General features: G+C 53.5%; 1 protein-coding gene across 3 annotated transcripts in view; it reads right to left on the bottom strand.

The window, feature by feature from the left end:
- Window positions 1–12,483: 12,483 nt before the first annotated feature.
- The window catches only part of SLC37A1 (solute carrier family 37 member 1), a 102,531-nt gene continuing 98,606 nt past the window's right edge, over window positions 12,484–16,408 (bottom strand). For all 3 annotated transcript variants that reach the window (XM_027546892.1, XM_027546885.1, XM_027546898.1), the window contains 2 exons: window positions 13,847–13,911; window positions 12,484–13,406 (listed from right to left, as the gene is read on the bottom strand). In XM_027546892.1, the coding sequence (XP_027402693.1) occupies window positions 13,391–13,406; window positions 13,847–13,911 (81 nt within the window). In that variant the 3' untranslated portion in view covers window positions 12,484–13,390. The remainder of the gene's footprint in view (window positions 13,407–13,846; window positions 13,912–16,408) is intronic.

The raw sequence follows: 16,408 nt of genomic DNA, 5'->3' as shown, positions 1-16,408 counted from the left end.
GAATCTGCCTGGACACTGACCACGTCAAGACTGGAGAGAAGCAAGGTCCTTTTGAGCAGTATTGATGCTAACGTGTCCGCCTGCTCCCTTGGGTTTGCCCTCTTCACATTTGGAATACCCCTCCTCCCCTCCCCACACCCCTTTCCTGGTCATTCCTAGACCAAGCTCTCTGGCTCTCTGGGTGGTATGTGTGTGTGGGGTTTCTGCATCAGGGGTGATGCCCAGGAGTCCCCATCATGTCAGGAACTGGAGACTGATGAGAAGACACATTATCCCCCCACATTTACTATAAAATGTTGGAACCGGGTAGGATGACAGCAATCCATGTACCCACTAGAAAGGGGCAGGAGGGTGGGCAGGCGGGAGCCATGGATCTGTGCCATCCCGGAGCCCCAGTGGGGAAGGAAGGGCCCTGTCCATCGAGCTCTGGCCACGACCCTGCCTTTCGGGGGTCTTCCCTTTGCTGTCCCTCTCTTCAGCCATATCTGAACAGGACTGGGGAGTGACCCTCCAGCTCTTCTCCCGGCCTGTCTGCTCCACGAGAACATGGCCAATGGATATGTTCAAGTTCTCAAACAGCCCCAACTACTGCTGTGCCTTGTTACTTGTGAATTCTGTGTTTTTAAATTCATCTACACAAGAAAATTTACTTGTAACCTCAAATCATCACCCAAGGAACTTACGACGTCTTTCTCAGACATGCACCGGGGAGGGGGCAGGGAAGGGCAGAGAATCTGAGTGCCCAGACATGCCCCCAGCCGAGGGCAAAAGGATGACTCCGCCTTCTTGTTTCAGCCTGTGTGGCAAACCAGCCTCCTTTCCTGGCCTATTTAGTGCCAGTTTTTCTACATTTTTTGCTGGTGATTTTGCTTTCTAAATGGCCCCGAAAAAATAAATAAATAAATAAATGGCCCCGAGCACAGTGGGCTTCCCTGGTGGCTCAGACAGTATAGAATCTGCCCACAATGCAAGAGACCCAGGTTTGATCCCTGGGTTGGGAAGATCCCCTGGAGAAGGGAATGGCTACCCACTCCAGCATTCTTGCCTGGAGAATCCCATGGACAGAGGAGCCTGGTGGGCTACATTCCACGGGGTCGCAAAGAGTCAGACACGACTGAGCAACTAACACTTCCACACTTTCACACGGTGGGAGTGCTGTCTCGTGTCCCAGACGCAGGAGGCTGGGCTGTGCCCTCTGGCGAAAGCGCGGGCGTCAGAGGAGCTTGGTTACAGGAGTGAGTTTTGGAGCTGCTGGCGGGAGCTCAGGGTTAGTGAATCAACAACATGTATGGAATTAGCTGTCTTTGCACAGAAACACACACCAAACAAGCTCAAACAAGCTCTTTGACTGATGAAATCGTTGTGACCAGAGGCTTGCAGCATCCCGTGTTTGCTGGGAGCCATGGCTTGGACTTCACTGATTCAGAGGGACTTCACGCAGTGTAGCCACAGCAGACAGTGGACACTGGTTGTTTTCTTCCCAGTTTGTAGTTTCTTTGGTGGATGGTCCTCTTACCTCCACAATGAGGAGATATGGCTGTGGTCCCCAAGCCTGTGAGCTGACCTGGGAGACACGGCCTCTTCTCTTCCCACATGTCCACCTGCAGTGACTCTCCGAGAGTCGCCCTGATCCACTGACCTCACCCTGATCTCATCCTCGGTTGTGGCTGAAGTTCCTGCGGCTGCTGCTCCAGGCATTTCTCGGTTTCATCACTTTGCTGTTGGAGTTTGAGAATCAGTGGTGATGGTTCAGTCACTAAGTCATGTCTGACTCTTTGTGACCCCAAAGACTGTAGCCCATCAGGCTCCTCTGTCCATGGAGTTTCCCAGGCAAGAATACTGGAGTGGGTTTTCATTTCCTCCTCTAGGGGATCTTCCCCACTCAGGGACTGAACCCACGTCTCCTGCATTGGCAGGTGGATTCTGTACCACTATGCCACCTGGGAGGCCAGAAGCTTCTTTCTAATCCTGTGAGCTCCTGAGTTTGAGTCTCTGTCTCGTTCATACCCGCTTATAAACCAGAGGATTATTTTCTGAGTTTGTCTTTCCATATAACATCTTTGCATGAATCCAACAGTGACCGATCTCCATACACTAAAATAGAGTTTCCAGCTGTGTCCCCAAGAGCAATGGTGTCCTTAGGTGGAAGATCTGCCTCCGTGGGTTACAGGTGGCAGTTTTACTAAATGAGCAACCAAGCCCACCAAGAAGGACCCTCTTCCTTCTTCTGATGATCTTCTCTTGACCCTCCCGCCAGCCCCTCGGTTGTGTAGGTTTCATTGCGGGGGCCCCTGGAGCCATCAAGGGCTCTGCTCACATCTAAGCCAGGTTCACAAAACAGCCACATCTCAACATCATCAGCCACCATGGCAGAGGGAAAAGTGTTCTGGAGGGTCACACCTGGGCAGTTAAATTCTCCAGCCTGAAGGGACACAGGTCACCCTCCTCACAACACGTTGGCTGAACAGGCAGGGAGCTGGTGGTGCAAGAGCTGTGTGTGCTTGGAAGTGTGTGCAGCGTGTGCAGTCTCTCAGTCGTGTCCGACACTTTGTAACCCTGTGGACTGTGGCCCACCAGGCTATCTGGCCGTGGGATTCTCCAGGTCAGAATACTAGAGTGGGTTTTTGTCATTTCCTCCTCCAGGGGATCTTCTTGACCCAGAAACTGAACCTAGGTCTCCTGCATTGCAAGTGGATTCTCTGCCATCTGAGCCACCAGGATTTTCCTGGTGCTTAGAAGGGGCAAGAATATCTGGTAGAAAACTCAAATTACTGCTGCAGGGGACTAAAGAGATAGGATGACTTTTAGGGACTCCAGGGGAGCAGATGGATCACAAAGCCCAGTGATGTAGCCTCAGGGCTGGGAGGGCGAGCCTCCAAGAGTGGGCTTGTTGAGGGCATTGAGCTGAGCACTCAGTGTTATGGTCCAGCTCTGGCTTGCGCCATCCACACACAGGACAGTGTCTGAGAAGTGGTGACTAAGCTCTTGGGGTTGAGTAACCCCTGGCACAACACTGGTCACACACCTGAAAGCCCTTTGGGGTCCCTGCTTGAGTGCTGGCTCAGGGAACAGGCCTGGGCTTTTGTTCCCACTTGATTCGAGGGCCCCAGAAGTACCCAGCTCCACTCTGTGTTGGCTTTGGACGAGAGCTGACCTATCCTCGAGAGTGTCATTAATACCATCAATTTGTCACCGAGTCGGAAGCCCTCCAGTGGGTCCCCGTTCTATCAAATCCCGCCCCCGGGCATCTCTGAGTCATGGGCACTTGGACGGTTTCCTTGCATTTCCTGTGATTTGGAGGCATCGTTTATCATTTCCCCTTACTTGGTATTCTGGAGACACTCATTTTTTCATTTCATGCTGCAGTTTCTAAAAATGAACTTAGTGGTAACTTGAGTTTCTTACTCATTTCTCTTCCTTTACAACACCAGGCGATCGGATATGTGAAATCCTGCAGCTGAGGAGGTGAGTGGAAGACCAAGTTACTCAGAACTCATGTTGTCAGCCTCCTGTTTTGCTTCAGTTGTGATCACCTGCAGAAGTGAGACCACTTTGGTACGGGGGTGGGGGGTGGCTTGCTCCTTGCTCTCGGAGTCAGGTCTCAAGCAGGACCTGCATCCCCAGGGCTCCCAGCTCTGATCCTTGGGGTGTGTGCTTGTGTGCTCAGTCACTAAATTATGCCTGACTCTTTGCAACCTCATGGACTGTAGCCCGCCAGTCTTCTCCTCTGTCCATGGGATTCTCCAGGCAAGAATACTGGAGTGGGTTTCCCTGCCTTCCCCCAGGGGATCTTTCTGACTCAGGAATCGAACCCAGGTCTCTTACATCTCCTGCATCGGCTGGTGGGTTCACCACCAGCGCCATATCCTTGTCACTCTGGCTGGTGCCACTCGGGGTGGCAGTGACTTGTCTAGATGGTGGAGACCAGTGTGTCTGATCTTTGCTCCTATAGAAAAGAGCTGAGCAAGCCGCTGATGGAGGCAGTGAAGGTGTTTGTGTTCAAGGATGTGATTCTAAAATTTGCCTAAAGATACGTAACATTATTAGAGGAAAATAGAAATGCAGTGGCAGAGAGGAAATGCACAGTGATACTTGTTGAGGCCAGGGGATGGGTGCGTGGAACTTACTATGTCAATTTCATGCAAGCATGAAAATTCCCTGGTAAGAAGTATTAAAAAAAGAAAGAACAATAGTTCTTTGTTGGTTATCCATTTTAAATACAGCAGCTTGTGCATGACCTTCCCCAAATCCCTAGCGCATGGAACTCTGCTGAATGTTATGTGCCGCCTGGTTGGGAAGGGAGTGTGGGGAGAACGGATACATGTACGCCTGTGGCTGATTCTCTTTGCTGTTCACCTGAAACTACCACAACACTGTTAATTGGCTATATCCCAGCACAAAATGTTTTTGGTGTTAGAAAATAGAAAAGTAAAAATTAAAACAAAAACAAAATCACAAGGAAGCCTGAGTTTCTCTGGCCTCCCTGGAGAAGGAGAGATGGACAGTGAGCTTTGGTCAGATATGTGGATGCTAACCCTGGCTCAGGGGCTCAGGGAGCTTGAGCAGGTGACTGTCTGGACGTCAGCCCCTCCGCTACTTCTTTAAATGGAGGGGAAGATGAGGGCTCACAAGTGTTGGGAGCATGGGTGGTGACTGAATGTGATGGAGCGTCACCCCACTGCAAGGTGGAGCTGAGCTTCACAAAGGTCGGGGTCTCCTAGGCCCCCCATCAGCCCACCTGGCTGCACAGGGTCCACCCTCCTCCCCTCTGCCCCCAGGCCCGCCCATCCCCTTGCCAGTCTGGCCACCTGACACATGGCGCTGGCTCTTTGGTTCCTTGTACCATATTAAGTGTGACATGGAAACAAAGGGACCTTCTGACAACCCGGCCAGCGAGGGCAGCTCAGGGGGCAGCTCGGGGGTTGGCTGGGGGCCCAGGGAGCCCCTGCAGATGAGCCCCACTCCCACCCCAGGCCCTGGCCATCCTTCCCCAGGTCCCTCTGTGACTCAGCGCGGGGACGCCCTCTAGTGGTAGCAAAGATTTCTGGCTTCTGTTAACAGAGAACTGAAGAAAACAAAACAGGTCTTGCCTCTCAGACCTGCAGGCTTTCAGGTCCCATTACCCCCCCAACCCCTTAGCTGTGGGGGAGTCCCTGGTTGTCCACCAGTGACCAGAACCCCTGGAACATGGCTGGTCCCCTGGGTGTGGAGGCATGAGGCACGGTGGCCGGAACGATTGCCATAGAGACAAGGGCATGTCCAGGGCACTCAGTGACCGGAGGTCACCTGGATTCAGCATTTACAGGGGACGGTGGGCAGGGACAGTGGCCAGCACACCTGACGGGTGTCCTCTGCACCTCTCCTTGGCCCTCGGTGTCCTCTGCTGTCAAGTGACCTCTGGCAGCTCTGAGCTTGTGATTTTGTTGCCAAAATCAAGCCTTCACCCAGGTCCGCTTTCCTCTGACCCTTCCATCTCTAATTCATCCTCCTTGGCTAACCAGTAATTCCCAACTTCACCCCTCCCCCACCACATCTGTCCCTGTTTCCATGGTCAACCTCAGCCTCTTATCAGCACCATCTCCTGAGTCTTTGCGCCAAAGCCCACTGACCCCCAGACCACCTACCACCGTTCCTCTACCAGGTCCCCAGTCCCTAGGACCTCCCATGTCATCCCCGCCACCCACCCCTTCACCCACCAAGGGTCCTGTCCCCTCTCCCCACCTCCCCTGCCCCTCCATCCTGCCTCCCTGGCTCGGCCCATCCTGGTTAAAACGGCAGCCCTCTGTGGCCGGTGCCCACTGACCATCCCGCCCTCTTCCCAGGTCCTTGGATGGTTCACTCCGTCCTCTCACTGAGTCCTCTGTTCAACGATCCCTTCCCCAAAGACGGTCACGTGATGTAAGGTAACCCCTGCTGTCCTGTCCCATCCCACAGGTTTGGTTTCTTCCTAGAACTGCCCCACCCCCGCCAGGACACTGCTGGTCTGTCTGCTGTCATGGTTCATGGCCCCACGGAATCGGCCCCACGAAGCAGAGGGTGCTCTCACCCCGAGTGTTACTGCCTTTCTCCACACTCGGCAGTGTGCGTGTTGGATGAAAGAAGGACATCAGCCTACCGATAGGTTTGAAGTCACAATGTTTCTCCACGGGTGCGGCTCCCGGGCTGGGGGTTCTGAAGGCCAAGTTCGAGCAGTTGGTGATGCTGAGGTCCCTGAGGGTGTGGCAGGGCCCCGGGCTCCACAGCCCTGCCTCTGCTGCAGCCCCTGGGAAAATGCGCTGAAACATAAGCCTGCAAGAGTGGACTCTCTTTCTAGTGTTACCCCTGCTTTCAAAATTACCACTTGTGCTGACTATAAAAATAAGAAACATCCCCTTCAAACAAACATGTAGACAATAGAGGAAGGTATTGTACAGGTGAGGGTTCTAACAGAAACAGAACCGGTAGGGGATTAGATGTGCATTCCCCACCTCCCACCTCCCCCCACCCCCCGCCAGACACACATATATACCATACACACATGTAACATAGACACACACCGTACACTCATGGACATATAAGCCACACACAGATGCACACAGGCACACAAATACATACTTGCACACAGACACATAAAGACAGCTCGTGGGGAGCTGCTGTAGAGCACAGGGAGCTCAGCTCAGTGCTCTGTGATGGCCTAGAGGGGTGGGATGGGGGGGTGGGAGGGAGGTCCAAGAGGGAGGAGATTTACAAGCTGATTTACTTCATTGTACAGCAGAAACCGGCACATTGTAAAGCAACACTCCAATTAAGAAAAAACATATACATATGTATGTGTGTGTGTGTGTGTGTGTGCGTGTGTGTGTATATACATATATATATAGGGCTTCCCAGATGGCACTAGTGGTAAAGAGCCTGCTTGCCAATGCAAGCGACATAGGAGATGTGGGTTTGATCAGGAAGATCCCTTGGAGGAGAGCATGGCAACCCACTCCAGTATTCTTGCCTGGAGAATCCCATGGACAGAGGAGCCCGGCAGGCTACAGTCCATAGAGTTGTAAAGAGCTGGACACAACTGAAGTGACTTAGCATGCACGCATGTGTATATATATAAAAGGATGGCATCACGGACTCAACAGACATATGTTTGAGCAAACTCTGGGAGATGGTGAAGGACAGGGAAGCCTGGCACGCTGCAGCTCATAAGGTTGCAAAGAGTCGGACATGACTTAACTACTGAACAACAACAACAAACCACGTCCATGAAGGCCCCTGGCAGCACCTGAATCAGTGGCTGATAAACAAGTGGGCGCTGGCAACCAGCCAAGCACAAAAGCAACCATCAGAGACATGAACCAACTGCAGAAGCCCTCTGCAAATCAGAAAGAAAAGGCCAGCATTCCAACAGGGCAGTAGACAACAGTTCTTAAGAGGCTTGCACAAGAGCCCAGCGGTGCTGACACACGACAGGACGCTCACCCTCGCTCACCCCCGTGCGGGAAACCAGCGAGGTCAGAACAGCACTGGCTGTTAAGGCAGGGAGGCCCCAGGCTCTTTCCGGGGTCAGGGTGACATTCTACCTTCTGCCCTGGATACCGGCTACACGACTGTGAAGCGATGATCATTGATTGGTTGGACTTGAAGGGGTGAGGGGCTCCCCCGGGGCTGGGCCGGTTCTGGGTACCGGGGTGGAGGCAAGGCAGTGCTGGTCTCGGCCTTTGGGGTCTGGTGCATGTGTGGAGTGGCCGCTGTAGCGCTTGCCCTCTGGAGCTAGCTGCCTGCTTCTCCTACAGGTTTCCTGGGCAAACGCAACCCACACGGGAACCCAGTCACATCGATTTCGAGGCAAGAGATATCTTTTGGCCAGAGTTATCTGCTTTAGGTTGTAAGTTTAGATTGACTCAAAGCAGTAAAAATAATCTAAATTGATCTATTTTAAATGCTGGTAGATCTGTGAACACTTTCACACGTGTGCAATGCGTCCTGGCCAGACGTGAGCCATTTGGTGCTACTGGGAAATAAACAGCAGTAAGTAAAGCTGATGGGAAAAGGCAAGGAAACAATGTTTAGGACACAGGTTCTGAGACCTCCGGAAAGGAGAGGGGTCTGACCCGTAAACACTGGCAAGTCCCTCGCAGCCTGCCTGTCTTCCACCTTCCAAGCTGTGGGCGTCGCCCTGCGATGGTTTAGCAGGGACCCAGCACTTTGTTAAGACATCCAGGGCCTCAGTTGAGGTCCTCCCAGTGAGTTTGGAGGTGATGCTCCTGTCCTGTCATGGGAGCATCTTAGTTGGGCCGGCGACTCACCAGTTTCAGGGTTGGGCTTTGTGTGGGTGCAGGGCGCCAGCTCCTGTGCTGTATTTGGGGCGGGGAGTCTGGCTCTTGGTGGGGAACTTGCTCCCCATGAAAGTGTCACTGCCCTGGAGCCCCGCTGCCAGGGCCTCGGTAAAACACCCCCGTCACTCAGCACCCTCGGCCGTGGCAGGGTGGAGACAGGCTGGGGATACAACACTTACCACGCTTCTTTAGAAAAACATCAGAAGGTCTGGGCCTGCAGGGGCAGAGACACCAGGCTGACCCCTGACATGGTAGCTTGAAAGGGACTGCCTGACTGGAGTTGGCGAGCCAGACCTTCCCAGCTCGTGGAGGATGAGCCGAAACCTGCATCCTGGTGGTAGGGGCATTTTGGACACCCTGGAGGAAGACGCCTGAAGGGGCTGCGTGACCGACGTGCAGGGCAGCTCAGGGTTGCGGGGACATGCCAGGTCCCTCGGCCGACTCTGATCCCAGGTCCTTCAGAGCAGCCAGCCTTCCCTCAGGCTTGCGGGCCCTGTCGTAGCCCGGGGTAAGCAGCGGCTTCACGGGCTGTGATCACTGTAGTCGCCAGGCCCTGCCCTTGGGTTGACTGTTCTGCGCGTGCTGTGTGGAGTACTGGAGGGTGTTCTTTTGGGGTCCATGTTTTATAGCAAAGCTGGTTGTGACAGTGATGTGGGGCTGGGGGCTGGACCCTCGGCTGCCCCAAGGACCCTGCCTCCCACTGCCCCTTCCCCGGGAAGAGGGAAAACGTCTTATATTTTAGTACCTTGAACAGCACTTGTTTCTGACTTTGAACAAGGGCTCTGGTTTGGAGAAATGGAAGCCTGCCGCCGGGCCAGTCCACAGAGGAATTGTCGGCACTTCCCAGTGTGCCGGGGGGCCCTGGAAGCCAGGCTGCTGAGGCTCCGTGGGACACGTCACGTGACACCCTGTGTGAGCCACTCACAGCAGCTCCAGCACGCCTACGGCCAGCCTGCAAGCCCTCCACCCTGCCACCCCATCCTGGGGCGAAGCCATACCACGCCGCACAACTCTTACTGGCAAGTTTATCTCCTATCCGAGGTGTGGCTGGTGGGCCACCGGTTACAGTTCATGATAAGAGAAGCAGACTTCAAAAACAAACTTATGGCTACCAAAGGGGAAACCTGTGATGAGGAGAGGGATAAATCAGAAGTTTAGGATTAACATACACACGCCGAGTTGTTGCATGGGTGCTCAATTGTGTCCAACTCTTTGCAACCCCATGGACTGTAGCCCGCCAGGCTCCTCTGTCCATGGGGTTCTCCAGGCAAGGATACTGGAGTGGGTTGCCATGCCCTCCTCCAGGGGATCTGCCCGACCCAGGGATCGAACTTGCGTCTCCTGCATTGGCAGGTGTATTCTTTACTGCTGAGCCATCGCGGAAGCCCATACACGCTGCTGCTGCTGCTGCTGCTATTGCTAAGTCGCTTCAGTCGTGTCCGACTCTACCAAATTTAAAATAATTGGAAACGTCCCTCGTGGTTCGGTGGTTATGCAGGGGGTGTGGGTTCAGTCCCTGCAGCTAAGATCCCATATGCCTCACGACCAGAAAAACCAAACATAAAACAGAAATATTGCAAAAAATTCAATAAAGACTTTAAAAATGATCTACATTGAAAAAACCTGTTAAAAAATAATCAACAAGAACCTATTGTATAGCACAGGGAACTCCACTCAGTATTCTGTAGTAACCTACGTGGGAAAAGAATCTGAAAAAGAAAGAATATATGCATAACTGGATCGCTTTACTGGACCCATGAAGCTAACACATTACAAACCAACTATACGCCAATGAAATTAAAAAAAAAAAAAAGCTAAACAGAGACAGGAGTAAAGCATTCACAAACTTCCACAGCAATTTGGCAGAGTGGTTTTATGTGTACTGAACCTAATGATAAAAAGTTATGACTTGTATTTTTTTTTTCTAGCTCATTTTTTTTCCTGGTAATTTATTTCTACTAGATTTTATAAGCTGGCAATTGGAGGGGGTTCTGGTTTTATGATCTTGGGGGCTCTTTATTATGGCGAATTTCTGGGAGCAGTTTCTCTCCCCTTTGTGATTGAAGGACTTCTCCGGCTCCTTTGCTGCCCCTCTCACAAGCTTGCATTTCAATATGGGGCATTTTTTGTGGATTTGAATAGGAAAATCTCACTGACATAGATATTCATGAAAGGCAGTCTTATTTCCATATGAATGCAAGCAGGCAGGCACCTCGGGCAGGCTGTTTGCAGAAGGATATTATCTCAGCTACTGCTCCGGGTGAAACGATGATGCATTTTTATAGTGAAATCATATACTTTTTTCCTTAAAAGTCAGGACTAACTCTTCCATTCACGGGTAGAGGATGGTTCAGCTAAACTGGTTTAAGAAAGTGTGTGTGCACGTCCTTCTCTAAAGGGGCCGTCAAGGGCGCTGTCTTCTGTCCCTCGGCAGGCTCAGGAGGCCGCCCTCCTGCCTTCGTGGGTCATGGAAGATTTTCTTGTAACACCTTAGTCTCCTGAGTTGGGAAAAACAGTGACCGCGTCCTCAAAACTTCCTGTTGCTGAACCATAGCAGAGGATGGCTATTCTTCAGGGAAGGTGCAGAAATGAATTGGGTCATCTGGCTGTCTGACCAGCTCAGGCCCCAGAGAACTGTGCTCTGAGGCGAGGGCAGTGGGTTCCAGATTTTATTAGAAAAGAATTCCCTGGGCATCACTTAACGGCACGATTATATCAGTCTCATCCTGGCCTTGTTTATGCAATTTAGTGTCTAAAGAAGGACAGGAAAAAAAAAATAATAAATAAAGAAGGACAGGGGCTGTGTGGCAGCAAGGGGGCCTGCAGTCTGCAGGGCACAGAAAACTCAGGCAGCTGTGATTCCTGGAGACCAGTCAGGAGGGGAGGGTGTTTATACCCCAGGCCAGGGAGGGAGGACAAGAAGGCTCTGGGCTTGCGGGCCAGAGGTGGAGGAGGAGACAGGATGGGAAGAGCGGAGGAGAGAAGGATGTGCGGAGTGAACTGTGCACAGAACTGTATGGAATCCACATTTTGTTGCTGTTCAGTCGCTCAGTTGTGTCCGACTCTTGCCATGGACTGCAGCACACCAAGCTCCCCGTCCTTCACTATCTCCCGGAGTTGCCTCAAATTCATGTCCATAGCGTCCGTGAGGCTATCCAACCATCTCATCCTCTGTCATCCCCTTCTCCTCCTGCCTTCAATCTTTCTCGGCAGCAGTGTCTTTCCCAATGAATCAGCTCTTCGCATTAGGTGGCTAAAGTATTGGAGCTTCAGCTTCAGCATCAGTCCTTCCAGTGAACACTCAGGACTGATTTCATTTAGGATTGACTGGTTTGATCACCTTACAGCCCAAGGGACTCTCAAGTCTTCTCTAACATTTTAACAAATGGGAATTTTATCTTTCGTAGGAGGAAACCTTCCAAGTGTGTAAATTTTGTTAATAAAATAGCAAACCTCCTTGTGAGGACCTCTGTGTTCAGAAGAGCCCTCACCTTGCCTGCCCTTCCCAGGAGAGTGGGGACCATGTGCGGACTGGGGGCTGTCCCCGAGCAGGGTTGATACTGACCAGGGTCCTTGGCCTCCCATGATCAATACACATTGACTAGAGGCCGGACAAGAACCTCAGGCAAGGCTTTGTTGGAGCCCCTGCTACAGCAGTGGGAAGTGAGAAGAGTAACATGTTACCTGCTTGCTTGCTGCTTTCTTATCTGGGGTGAGGGGAGGGGGGAGGGGAGTGTCTGGGGCTCAGGCTGGAGGGGTGGCTTAGCTGGCTTGCTCACCCCTTAGGTGGTGTTGAGTGCAGGGGCACGCTCAATCCTCCTTTTGCTCCCTGCTCTTCAGGAGTGGCAATTGGGTTTTTTGGTCTTTTTGTATCTTTTGACCAGAATTTGCCCCAACTCTCATGCACACAGTTACTTTTAGTCCCTTGCAGTTTCTCTGTGTTGTTGCTGGAGAAGAGGTTCGCCCAGGTGCAAGCTTTGCAGCAAAGGCTCCCAGGCCCCAGCCTGCCTCGGGGTGACCCCTTGTCTGCTGGAAACGGTCTCCGCTTCTAGCTGCCAAACCACAGTCAGGATCCAACCCTGAGAAAACCCAGGGCACGTGCTCTCCCTGGAAGTTTTCTGTTTTGAATATAATGGCGATGTGAGCAGAAATAACCAACATTCTGTCTCAGTTTTATTTTTTTTAACATTTTATTTCAAAGGGCAACAACTGAGGAAGCAAGTGGCCAGAGAACAACCGGAGTTTGTCTTAGTAAATAACAAGGTGCCACTTGCGTCTCCTAAGCTTCTACAACACCTCACACATTTCAATAAATAAATCCGCTCCAGTGCCGAGTCTCGGAGGACAGGCCCAGGTCTGCAGTGCTGGGGGGGACAGAGGGCTGGGCGGAGGGCCTGGCCTCACTGTCCTCCTGGCAATCACTCATGGGGCCAGTGGCGTCATGGCCCTTGGGGTTCCAGTGACAGGAACCTCTGGGGTTCCGTGGTGGCCCTCCAGCCTGTCCGAAGGCTTTGATGGTTTCACCGCAGTCCACCCTGGACTGTTTCTGGGTGGGTGAAGAGCAGGAGGAAGCGCTGGGGACGTCCTTGGTCTGAGCTCCGCGTTGCTGTGAACGCAGGTGTCAGCTCTGGCCTTGCAGGGCGTCTCTGCTGCGTGCTCTCCCACCACCTGCAGTGTCCCTACTGTCCCCCGGTGCCTTCCTGTCGCCAGAGCTCCACCCGCTCAGACATCAGTGCTGTAATACCTGAGAGACCAGGGCTGGCCTGGGTGCCACACCAGTCCTGCCGCCGTCACTCTGGACGTGGAGGGGCTGCCCAGCGCCCGGGAGCTGTCTGCTTGAGGGGCTCAGTGGGTGGCAGCCAGCACGCCCATGGGCTCCCCTCCCGTGGCCCGAAGCCCACGGGCCGGCTGACTAGGTGCCAGGAATTCTCAAGGTGGCTTGCGTGTCTTTTCCAGGTGAATGTGCAAAAGGCAAGGGCAAAATCATTCTTTTCAACACAGGATCCTTTATTTGAACTTTTTCTTGAAAAACAGTTTGTGAAGGATGGGCCCAGCCCTCCTTCATGGGATTCGAGGACTCAGTGCTCCTTAAACCTGGAAGAGGAAGAAGAAAAAGCAGCTGGTCACCCGGCCAGCGGCACTCAATTCACCGCCAAAGCGCAGAGCCCAGGTGCCCGCTTCTCCCCGTCTGCCAGGGACTCCTGAGGCCTCCCGTTCCCCTGGCCTTGGGGAGAGCGGAGGGGACAGGACAAAGGAAGGGGGGCAGAGCCAGGCAGAGCCCGGGAGCTGCTATTTGTCCGAAAGCTGCAGCCCAAAGGGAACAACTGAATCAGCATTTTTTTTTCACTCTATTTTGAGAAAAGATTTACCTGGATCGCATCCCCACCTGGTATTCATTAGGAAAGGAGAAATGAGAGTGAGTGAGGTGCAGAGTGCCAGGGACCGTGGGTGAGGTGTGGCCTTTCAGAGAAGCCGGGGCGGCAGTGGACATAAGTGACGGGCACGGGTGGGGTGCGGGCAGGGGAGACACTTACGGAACCTGGTTTCCTGTCGCCGACCCTGGGCAGCTCAGCTCCTTGTGTATGAGGCGAACCAGAAACTGCACGTGCCCAAAGCAAAGAGAAGACCACATTATTGCTGGGAGACCCTGGGCGGGCGCCCTGCTGTCACTGGGGAGGGGCTGGCACAGCCATTCCCCACTCTGCCAGCTCCCCGGCCCAACCAGCTCAGCATTCAAGTTCCAGTTCGTCACGTCTGCGGTTCCCCGTATCACATGATGGGGGTGGGGGGCTGCCCCGTGCCTCTGAATGTAAAATTCTAAAGCAGAGCAGCGGGCGCCCCCGACCCCCAACTCAGGCACAGCTGCCTGCCGGCCTGGTCTCAGGGCAGGGTTGCTGGGCTGCTGGTCACGTAGTCCCATGCATCACAGTGGAGGCCATGCTCCTGGGAATAAGGCCCTTAGGCCAGATTTCATCCAGAAGGACGTCTGTTTAAATGAAACTAGATTAGTCATAAAATATCCAAGGGAAAAAAAGGACAAGGTGACTCACCTTCACAGTGAGACTGGGGGACCTGGGGGGACTCTGAGGCCAGTGCTCACTGGCCGCTGTCACCAGAGGCCCCAGCCACCTCTGGGGAAGCTCCTGGGACAGCTGGGCCCCAGCCCCAGGCCTGTGGTCTACCCCGCGGTCTCAGGGTAGACCCATAACAGCTCTGCCTTCGTCTCCCTCACGGCCCTCACCTGCCAAGACGGCGGAGTCCGTGTACACATCCCGACCTGCAGTGAAGTCTTGCCCTCAGCGGAACCGTCTGCAGCTGTGGACTAGTCTTTCCCTAAGCGCTGAGAACCCCCACCCCCCGGGAGGAACCCCCACGATGTGAGTTGCTCAGGGCTGTGAGAGGGGCTCCCGAGGAAGTCCTGGCTCTCGTGGCCCCTCCTCTAGGGAAGCCGCAGGCGCCCTGGGCCCAGGAGGCCCTGTCAGTGGGGGTGCTGGAGGAGCTTTCGAGGGGCTCCTTCAATAAAACACAAGCTACCAAGTACCAAGTCTACCGGCAGACTCTGGGAGCAGAAACGTTTGTTTTCTTAGACGCAGAAGATTCAGGAAGGAGCTTAAGTCATGCCTCGTATGGTGGCTGTGCAGGTTGAAGACAACAGGTGTTTCTCCTCGAGGACTGACCTACACGTGGGGCTCCTGGGATCTCGGTGGCTGAGCCAGAGGGTGGGGATTTGACAGATGCTCCGAGCACTGCGGGTGGCTATGTCACACTCTGGCTAAAAACACTGATCCTGTGAACTTGAACCTCTAGACCCCATGGTCTAGCACCGCCTTGCTGAGTTTGAGCTGGAGTCTCCTCAATACGAATGCCGAGTCCCATACGTGCAAATCTGTATCAGGGAGGGCCCGTGACCACAGAAAGCAGATCCTTAAGAGGAAGGAGATGAGGAAGGACCCTCGAGTGTTTCCTCTGGGCCGGGGTGCCCTGTGAGCCACAGCGACAATTCTGAAGGGCAAACACCAGCTTCCCAGACAGGACAAAAGTGGCCTCTGTGTGCAATGCCTGCAGTGAATGGACCTCCCAGGCCCAGAGCCCACCTGGGTGGCCACAGCCCCATGGGACCAAAGTTGGAGACTGAGGAGAAGGCCCGAGGCTTGGGGAGCACAGCCCCCAGGCGTGAGTGCGGCTGGACAGTCCTCAGGCCCCCAGGATGACCTGCCGGGTTCACTGAGGTCCAGGCTCAGACCTGCAAGGAGGGGAAACTGGCCTGTGGACCCACAAAGAGAGGAGGTGCGTCTGGTCTTTAAGGATGAAGACTTGCCCTCGGTGAGCCGCCCAGCCGCCTGCTGAAGCCCTCTCTCTCTCCTGCAGTGACTGTGGCTTTAGTTTCTCATCTAACCTGGCTGGTCCTGTAGCCTCAAAGTTATTATTTGCCTGTTGTGTGTGCGAGTCTTCCCTTTTGTCCTCTCTGTGTTTTGACATTTCAGGTGTGTCTCTTGTAACTGGGGTCCGGGTCTCCAAGCCCGTCTTCTGTCTGCGGGTAGGGGTGCGTCAGCCAGCCTGTGCTTCTGCTTGGATCCTCCCCCAAATTCCCTGCATCCACCCCATGTCTCATCATCGATGGCAGGGGCTGCTTCTGTTCTCAGCTCTTTTCAGAGAGTCCCGGTCTCTGCAGTCTCTTCCTTTAGAGTTCCTCCTGGACAGCACAGGGCCTCCAGTCTCTGTCTGCTCTCCAGTATTTTCCATCTCTTCCTGGGCTGCATTCTGGATGGTCTCCTTATACCTGCATCTCACCAGCTCTGTCTTTTTTAGCTCTTGTTCTTTTCTCATGAATTTGGTTTCTTCTTTGCCATCTTTAGTAATGTTTTCTTGTTTTTTTCTTCTTTTAAAAATTAAGGCATGATCCCTGGATTGGGAAGATCCCCAGGAGGAAGGACTGGCAACTCACTCCAGTATTCTTGCCTGGACAATCCCATGGACAGAGGAGCCTGGAGGGCTAAAGTCGGACACGACTGAAGCAACTGAGCACGCACGCATATAGCTGATCTACAGTGTGGTGCCCGCCTCTGATGTGCAGTACAGGGACTCAGTTTATACAC

This window comes from Bos indicus x Bos taurus, chromosome 1 (genome assembly GCF_003369695.1).
Source record: "Bos indicus x Bos taurus breed Angus x Brahman F1 hybrid chromosome 1, Bos_hybrid_MaternalHap_v2.0, whole genome shotgun sequence".
In the NCBI taxonomy this organism is placed as follows: Eukaryota; Metazoa; Chordata; class Mammalia; order Artiodactyla; family Bovidae; genus Bos; species Bos indicus x Bos taurus.
Note: the sequence above shows the minus strand (reverse complement) of the source record. Positions and strands in the feature narration are given on the sequence as shown.